Source organism: Rhinoraja longicauda, chromosome 26 (genome assembly GCF_053455715.1).
Source record: "Rhinoraja longicauda isolate Sanriku21f chromosome 26, sRhiLon1.1, whole genome shotgun sequence".
Classification (NCBI taxonomy): Eukaryota; Metazoa; Chordata; class Chondrichthyes; order Rajiformes; family Arhynchobatidae; genus Rhinoraja; species Rhinoraja longicauda.
Window position 1 is genome coordinate 24,960,327 of NC_135978.1, and position 9,348 is coordinate 24,969,674.

The 9,348-nt window shown below is 48.0% G+C and overlaps 1 protein-coding gene across 1 annotated transcript; it reads right to left on the reverse strand.

Moving 5' to 3' along the window:
* Positions 1-3,029: 3,029 nt before the first annotated feature.
* Positions 3,030-8,893, reverse strand: ovca2 (OVCA2 serine hydrolase domain containing). Its single transcript, XM_078422153.1, has 2 exons — positions 8,500-8,893; positions 3,030-3,577 (listed from the first exon to the last, which is right to left on the reverse strand). Exons 1-2 carry the CDS (start codon positions 8,675-8,677, stop codon positions 3,075-3,077), a joined length of 681 nt encoding a protein of 226 aa, XP_078278279.1. The 5' UTR covers positions 8,678-8,893; the 3' UTR covers positions 3,030-3,074.
* Between the last annotated feature and the right edge of the window lie 455 nt (positions 8,894-9,348).

The following is a 9,348-nucleotide window of genomic DNA, read 5'->3' on the forward strand; positions in this document are numbered from 1 at the left end:
TGTCACCTCTTCAAAATTCTCAATTAAATTCATGAGACACTATTTCCCACAGACAGATCCAAGCTGATTATCCTACATCAGTCCTTGCCTTTTGAAATGCAGGTAGGTTATCTCTCTCTCTTAGAACCCATACCACTATCTGTGCCCACCACTAATATGCTCTCTGGCCTCTGGATCCCTCGCTTATCATGGTCTTCTGCAAATGAAAACATTGATTACCCTTTCAAAGTCATTAGGGAATATGGAGGGTACAAAATGGAATTAGTACAAATAGGTGCTTGATAGACACAAGGAACTGCAGGTGCTGGAATCCTGAGCAAACAACACAAAGTGCTGAAGAAACTCAGCGGGTCAGGCAGCATCTCTGAAGAACAAGGAAAGGCGATGTTTTGGATGAGGACCCTTCCTCAGACTCAAGAAATCTGAAGAAAGGTCACAACCTGAAACGTCGCCTATCCATGTTCTCCATAGCTGCTGTTTGACCTGCTGAGTGACTCTTGCACTTTGCGTTTTTAGGTGCTTGATAGCAGACTTGCTGGGTTAAAGGGCCTGTTTCCATGTTGTGTGACCATGACACATCATGAATCTTCTCTTTTCCTGAGAAGAACCTGATTGTAGATTGGAGTCGTGGCAGCTGGGTTATTGCTTGTACTTTAGCTCCTTTCTGATCTCCCACATTGTACAAGCAGAGAGGTGGACAAACAATTCAATCTTAACACTTCACTGAAATCAAAGCGGTGAGAGAACTCTCCCTCCATGCAAAAGCAAATGGTCAGCCTTTGCTTAATGTCTCTATGGGATACACTCATGACTTAGGCCCCGCTCTGAACAGAGCAGGAGAGATTAAAGATGAAATGATAGAGCTGTTTAGAATCATTAATGGTTCCAATGCGTAACTAAAAGGAAACCGCTTCAATGTCTTGCAGGTCAGTAACCAGAGAACAAACATTTAAGGTGATTGACAGAAGAACAATTGGCAACAAAAGCTTTTTTTGCTGAACATAGGTTGTTGTAGTCCGCATTGTGCTGATTGAACAGACAGTGAAGTATTTTCAATAGCAACGGTAATAGGGAAATAGTTATGCATCCATGGAGAAAAAGTAAATCTGTGGGATTAATTGGATGGCTCTATCAAAGCTGGTACATACACAATGGGTCCTTCGGTCTTGTTTCATTTTCTGATTACCAACATCAACTCACACTTTAAGACCTGTACTGACGTGTTAAATCCTTAGGTAAACACAAAATGCTGGAGTAATTCAGCGGGACAGGCAGCATCTCTGGAGAGAAGGAATGGGAGATGTTTCGGATCGAGACCCTTCTTCAGACTTCAGACAATGTTAAATCCTTACATTGTCCCAGTGTTTACTTATTTAGTTTGGAGATACAGCGCGGAAACGGGCCCTTCAGCCCACCGAGTCCGCGCCGACCAGCGATCCCCATACATGGCACTATCCTACACATTAAGGACAATTTACAATTTATTTTACCGAAGCCAATTAACCTACAAACCTGTAGACAGACACAAAATGCTTGAGTAACTCAGTGGGCCAGGCAGCATCTCTGGAGAGAAGGAACGGGTGACGTTTCGGGTCGAGACCCTTCTTCAGACCTGTATGTCGTTGGAGAACGGGAGGAAACCTGAGCACCCGGAGAATACCCACGTGGTCACAGGGAGAAAATACAAACTCCATACAGACAGAACCCGTAGTCAGGATCAAACCCGGGTCTCTGGCACTGTAAGACAGCAACTCTACCGCTGCGCCACCGTGCCGCCCCCTAAGTGCCCCCCCCCCCCGTGGTCCCAAACAGATTTTGTCCTTTGCACCCCAATGGAAGGTCCCTATTTTCCTGCTCATTGGATATTAGAAATGTTAACTTCTGAAGTGGGAGAGACAGGTTAAAGAGCAGCCACAGTGGAACTTTACTTTTTGTTGCCCAGGAGTTGTCTACAAGGAGCGAGCAGACGCAGCGGGAAGGGTTCTTCCCAGCCTGTCGCCTCAAGTTTCACTTCACAAAGGGTATGGGTTGTACCATGACCCTGCTTGAATGGAATGAGAGGATGAACTTAATGGGAAGTCCTGAATGATGTAGCATGGTTTGAGCCACTCCCAACTGTGCTTTGGCCTAAAATGGCAAATCTCTCAAGTTTCCGCAAAATCCACATCAGTAAATGAAGAGCTAAAAAGGCATTGTGGAGGAGCCCAGAGGAGACAATACCTTAGGATACAGAGGATCTTGAATTCCCTTGGTTGAATTTTAGCTTCCTGGAGGTGACAAATTAGGTAGAAAGGGCCTCTGATCAAGATAAAAATTGAACTGGTGTGTAAACACTGGTGTGTTTACACAATTCCAATGACCTGGGTTCAGTTTTGACCTCAGGTGCTGCCTGTGTGGAGTTTGTATATTTTTCTTGTGACTGTTTCTTCCCACATCCCAAAGATTTGTGGGTCAGTATATTAAATGGTTGGCATAAAATTATCCATCAAGAGGGTGGTAGTATTTGGAGGAGGTGGGGGGGGGGGATGGTTTAATGAGAATGTGGGTGGAACGTAATGGGAATGGTGCAAACAGGTGTTGGGTGGCTGGCATGGACTCAGTGGGCTGAAGGGCCTGTTTCCCTGCTGTATAACTGTATATGGCACCTCACAATCAAGGGAAATAATTAAACCTCTTGAATGCTTTGTAACGACAACAGGGATAAATGACCATAACAGAGGGTGGCATGGCATTACATGGAGTGGGGCACAGTGCCCGGGAGTTAGGAAGTGAAGAATCAATGTTTCAATACCTGACTTTATTCAGTGACTTTTGTATAAAACCAAATGCTGCATAAAAGCATGTTCAGTAGAGCACCAGTGTACCCGAGTGTGGGATTTGAACTGGGTAGCCATCCCGTCTCTCACAATCCTAGTGATTCAGCAGGGAGCAACATGCTAAGCTGATCCTCTCTTTCCCATTTGCAACAATTATAAATTGTGATTTTTCTTCACTTTTAACAAAGATCGACCACATTGCATCTTCAAGGATTGCCAGTCAAAATATTTTAATGGTACAAACATTTGTGGCCTCAACTACTTCTTCTCAAACTTTTCCAGAAAATCAAAATAAACCTGCTTCTGAGCTGCAGAGGCTGGGACAAAATGTCCTCCTGGGTGGGTGAGAACCACGGGATTCACAAAGGTCGTGGACAGTTCCCGGCTCAGCTCACCAGGGATGACCCGGTCAGTTTCACCGAACACGTGCAAGGTCGGAAGAATAATGGATTCCTTGTAGAAATGGTTGTGCAGCTTGCACCTGCTCCTGAAGCCAGCAACGAGGATTGCAAAATCAAACTGGAATCTGGGGTCTCCCTGCTGCCCGAGGGCACAGATCATAGATACGAGAGCTGCTCCTTGGCTAAAGCCCATGATACCATCGAATGGGCCCAACTCAGTCATGGCTTTGGCGATGGTCTCCAGTGATTCCTCCAATCCTTTGCAGGACTCCACCTTGTCCAAAGCATTGAAACTTTCCTCCTCTGGGTTCGAGAACCACCAACCACGACCATCTCCCTCCGTCTCTACTGCTCGAGCCCCTGAGAGAATGAAACATAACCGGTTTTCAGTGTGAATCATAGACAGTGCAGCACAGGAACAGACCCCTAAGCCGACCATGTCATAGCTGAATATAATGCCAAGTTCAACTAATCCCTTCTGCCTGCACATAGAACATAGAAAATAGGTGCAGGAGGAGGCCATTTAGCCCTTTGAGCCAGCACCGCCATTCATTGTGATCATGGCTGATCATCCACAATCAGTAACCCATGCCTGCTTTCTACCCATATCCCTCGATTCCGCTAGCCCCTAGTGCTCTATCTAATTCTCTTTTAAATTCATCCAGTGAATTGGCCTCTACTGCCTTCTGTGGCAGAGAATTCCACAAATTCACAACTCTCTGGCTGAAAAAGTTTTTTCTCATCTCAGTTTTAAATGGCCTCCCCTTTATTCTTAGACTGTAGCCCCTGGTTCTGGACTCCCCCAACATTGGGAACATGATTCCTGATTCAAGCTTGTCCAGTCCTTTTATAATTTTATACGTTTCTATAAGATCCCCTCTCATCCTTCTAAACTCCAGTGAATACAAGCCTAGTCTTTCCAATCTTTCCTCATATGTCAGTCCCGCCATCCCGGGGATTAACCTCGTGAACCTACGATGCACTGCCTCAATAGCAAGGATGTCCTTCCTCAAATTAGGAGACCAAAACTGCACACAATACTCCAGATGTGGTCTCACCAGGGCCCTGTACAACTACAGAAGGATCTATTTACTCCTATACTCAAATCCTCTCGTTATGAAGGCAAACATGCCATTAGCTTTCTTCACTGCCTGCTTTACCTGCATGTTTACTTTCAGTGACTGATGTACAAGGACAAGCAGGTCCCGTTGCACTTCCCTTTTTCCTAATCTGACACCATTGAGATAATAATCTGCCTCCTTGTTCTTGCCACAAAGTGGATAACCTCACATTTATCTACATCTGCCCACTCAAGGCCCTGTCCCACTTAGGCGATTTTAAGGCGACTGCCGGCGACTAGGTTGTCGCCGACAGTTCGCGGGGTGTCGCGGGCATGATCGTGAGGAGTCTTCAAAGAATTGTAGTGGATCTCGCTCGGCGCGTCGCTGAGAAATCATCTGGTATGAAATTTCTCGGCGACAGCTGGCTTGTCGCCAGGTATCGTTGCTTATTGCGGGCGCTGTCGCATGCTGTCCCCAGGTTTGCAAGGTTGTCGCCTGTACTTTATAATGACATCTCATTCAAAGATTCTAGTCGCATTCATTTTGACCATTAAAATCAAATGCTGACACACGCGCTGCGCTATGAGAACTCTTTATATACATTTAGTTAGATCAACGAGGCAAACACATACACAGGCATTTCACTACGTTTATTAAAGGCCAAAGCTCACACAAAGACAGACACTACTAACACAAATCAACTCGTCAAAACTTTTAGGGTGTAGACGATGCTGGCAAGTAATTACTTTAACCCTTAAGATGGATTTATTGACCTTTGAAAAGCTACAGCACCAGAGGATTAGGGCAAGGGGGAAGAGATTCAGGGATATAAGGGAATCTTCATCATGCTATTGAGTGGCATGTACCTGGAATGCAGTCTGCGAAAGTGGTTGAATTGGATCGTTGACAGCATTTAAATAGTGTGTAGATAAACACCTTGAATCACTAAGACAGAGGGCTAGAGACCCAGTGCTGAGGTTAATGGGAATGTTATCCACTGCTTGGTGTGGATGGTTTAGTTCAGTTTAATTCACTGTGATACAGTGAAGCACTTTTGTTTGTGTGCTATCCAGTCAAATAAAGATTACACATGAATATAATCAAGCCATCTGCAGTGCACAGATAAAAGATAAAGGGTGCAACATTTACTGAGTTGAGCAGAAAAGCCTATGTTCATGCTATACGATTCTATAATTAATTGGAATGATGCCAGGGCTAAATGGGTTGCAGAGACTAGATCTGTAATCTCCTACGTATAGATTAAGTCTAATTGGAGTGTTAAAGACAATTAAAGTACTTAGAATTGAAAATAATTCCTCAGGCAGTAAAACTTTAACCAGAGCTAGTGTGGAGGAAGGAACTGCAGATGCTGGCTTAAATCAAAGGTAGTCACAAAATGCTGGAGTAACTCAGTGGGACAGGCAGCATCTCTGGTGAGAAGGAATGGGTAATGTTTCGGGTCAAGACCCTTCTTCAGACTCTGAACCAGAGCTAGACTTTTCAGGGCTAGACAAGGAAGCACAATTGAACATTGAAAATAGTTCTGGAAATTTGGAAATTGTTCTTCAAAAAATAGGTTCCGGTTAAACAGTGGGAGGGATCATAACCATTTCAAAACTGGTAGTAATGAACTCTTGGAGACACAAAATACTGGAATTTTGAGCAAAACACAAAGTTCTGTAGGAACTCAGTGGGTTGGGCAGCATCAGGGGAGGGAATGGACAAGTCTGAAGAAGGACTCTGACCCGAAATGTGTCCTGTCCATTCCCTCCCCAGATGTTGCCTGACCTGCTGAAGTTCCACCAGCACTTGTTTTGCAAGAATATCAAGACAGATAAAGATTTATTGATGGTTTCGATAACAAACAGCCAATTGAATGACAAAATTGGCCTTTCTCCCTTTGTTTCCAAATCCCTCTCATTCACTGTGACCTCTTCAGCTGTGCAACAATCTTTATGTGCAGGAAGGAACTGCAGATGCAGGTTTACACCGAAGATAGGCACAACATGCTGGAGTAACTCAGCAGGACAGGCAGCATCTCTGGAGAGAAGGGATGGGTGATAGTTCGGGTGGAGACCCTTCTTCAGTCTGAAGGGTCTCGACCAGAAACGTCACCCATTCCTTCTCTCCCGAGATACTGCCTGACCTGCTGAGTTACTCCAGCATTTTGTGAATAAATCCTCCTCCAATTGTAGCTTTTAGTTGCATTCAGTCCTCCACTGCCACCTTCAGTTCAGAAATTACCTCCTGCACCCTCCACATCTGCCTCTCCATAAGAAGTCTCATAAAATCCCAGCTTTTAACATTTGTCCTGAAGTGAGTGGCGTGACTTTAGAAACATCCGTGAGGCTTTCCAGGATGGTTTAAGGGTCTTACCCTCAACAACTTCTCCTTTGACTCCTCCCACTTCCTCCAAACCAGAGGCGTAGCTATGGGCACTCGCATGGGCCCTAGCTACGCCTGCCTCTTTGTCGGGTACGTCGAACAATCCCTGTTCCAGACGTACACTGGCCCCATCCCCGAACTCTACCTCCGCTACATCGACGACTGCATTGGTGCTACCTCTTGCACCCATGCAGAACTCACTGACTTTATACACTTCACCTCCAATTTCCATCCTGCCCTTAAATATACCTGGACTATCTCTGACATCTCCCTCCCGTTTCTGGACCTCACCATCTCCATCACAGGAGAAAAATTAGTGACGGACATTTATTACAAGCCCACCGACTCGCACAGCTATCTGGACTACACTTCTTCCCACCCGGTCCCCTGCAAAAAGTCTATCCCCTACTCCCAATTCCTCCGTCTACGCCGCATCTGTGCCCGGGATGAGGTGTTTCAGACTAGGGCTTCCGAGATGTCCTCGTTTTTCAGAAAACGGGGCTTCCCCTCCTCCATTATAGATGAGGCTCTCACTAGGGTCTCTTCTACATCCCGCAGCTCCGCTCTTGCTCCCCATCCCCCCACTCGCAACAAGGACAGGATCCCCCTCGTTCTCACCTTCCACCCCACCAGCCAGCGGATCCAACATATCATCCACCAACATTTCCGTCACCTACAACAGGACCCCACCACTGGCCATATCTTCCCATCCCCTCCCCTCTCTGCATTCCGCAGAGACCGTTCCCTCCGCAACTCCCTGGTCCACTCGTCCCTTCCTACCCAAACCACCCTAACCCCGGGCACTTTCCCTTGCAACCGCACGAGATGCAACACCTGTCCCTTTACCTCCCCCCTCAACTCCATCAAAGGACCCAAACATTCTTTCCAGGTGAGACAGAGGTTCACCTGCACCTCCTCCAACCTCATCTATTGCATCCGCTGCTCCAGATGTCAACTCATCTATATCGGCGAAACCAAGCGCAGGCTCGGCGATCGCTTCGCTGAACACCTGCGCTCGGTCCGCATTAACGCCACTGATCTCCCGGTGGCCCAGCACTTCAACTCCCCCTCCCATTCCCAGTCTGACCTCTCTGTCATGGGCCTCCTCCAGTGCCATAGTGAGGCCCGCCGGAAATTGGAGGAGCAGCACCTCATATTTCGCCTGGGCAGTTTGCGGCCCGGTGGTATGAACGTTGACTTCTCCAACTTTAGATAGTTCCTCTGTCCCTCCCTTCCCCTCCTCCTTCCCAGATCTCCCTCTATCTTCCTGTCTCCACCTATATCCTTCCTTTGTCCCACCCCCGACATCAGTCTGAAGAAGGGTCTCGACCCGAAACGTCACCCATTCCTTCTCTCCCGAGATGCTGCCTGACCTGCTGAGTTACTCCAGCATTTTGTGAATAAATGGTTTAAGGGAATGTTTGGTTCAAAAGTATGTGGAGGTGTTGGCCAGACCCGGGTGGAAGGGAGACTTTGAACCTGGCGGAGGCCCTGGTGCCACCGGGGGGGGGGGGGGCGGGGCTGAGGTCTATTGGAAGAACCGTCAGCTGCTGCAGGATGGGCGGCCACAGAGCGACGGGCCGAATAGCTGCTCCAGTAATAGTATCACAAATTACCACCCAATGACAGTCAATGTACCGCGCGCTCCCAATCCCCCGGGCGGCGCGCTCCCGATCCCGGGTGCGCGCCTTTCCCATCCCGGGCCGCGCGCTCCCGATCCCCGGGTGCGCGCCTTTCCCACCCCGAGCCGCGCGCTCCCGACTCCCGGTTTCGCGCCTTTCCCACCCCGGGCCGCGCGCTTGTCCCCGACCCTCCACAGGCAGGCCGCGAGCTCACCGGCAGCGGGCGGCTGCAGGCCCGGCCCCGCTAGCGGCGACACCCGGAGCGGCGCCGACACGTAGAGCAGCTCGGCCCGTTTCTTCAGCAGTTTCCGCAGCGCGCCGGTCCGCTCCCGGAACGACCTCTCGTCCTGTCGGTAACCGTGGACGCAAAAGACCCGCAGCAGCGGAGCCATTACACCAACGGCCACAACAGCTGGCGGAGTTCCGTCGGCCAAACCTGTCCGGCTGCGTTACCGGTACCGGTATCCTGCATAAAGGTTCTTCCCTCGACATCATTGCTGCCCCGCGAAGCAAAACGAGCACGTTGAAGGTATCACAAAAAGCTGGAGTAACTCAGCGGGACAGGCAGCATCTCAGGAGAGAAGGAATGGATGACGTTTCGGGTCGAGACCCTTCTTCAGACTGAGATGCTGCCTGACTCGCTGAGTTACTCCAGCGTTTTGTGATACCTTCGATTTGTACCAGGATCTGCAGTTATTTTCCTACAAAACTATCACTTTGGTAGTTTGGTAAATTTTGTTTATTTCTCGACATGGATGACAAAAAATATTTGACAGATTTATATCAAAATTAAGAAATATGAATGTATTTTCCTGTTTACCAAAAGTAATGAGAATCCCAGGAGTTGAGTAATCTAAGATTAACAAATAAAAATAAATAATTGGTCAACTCGTCCCTTCCCACCCAAACCACCTCCTCTCCAGGTACTTTCCTCAGCAACCGCAGGAGATGCAACACCTGTCTCTATACCTCCCCCCTCGACTCCGTCCAAGGACCCCATTCTTTTCAGGTGAGGCAGAGGTTCACTTGCACCTCCTCCAACCTCATCTACTGTATCTGTGGA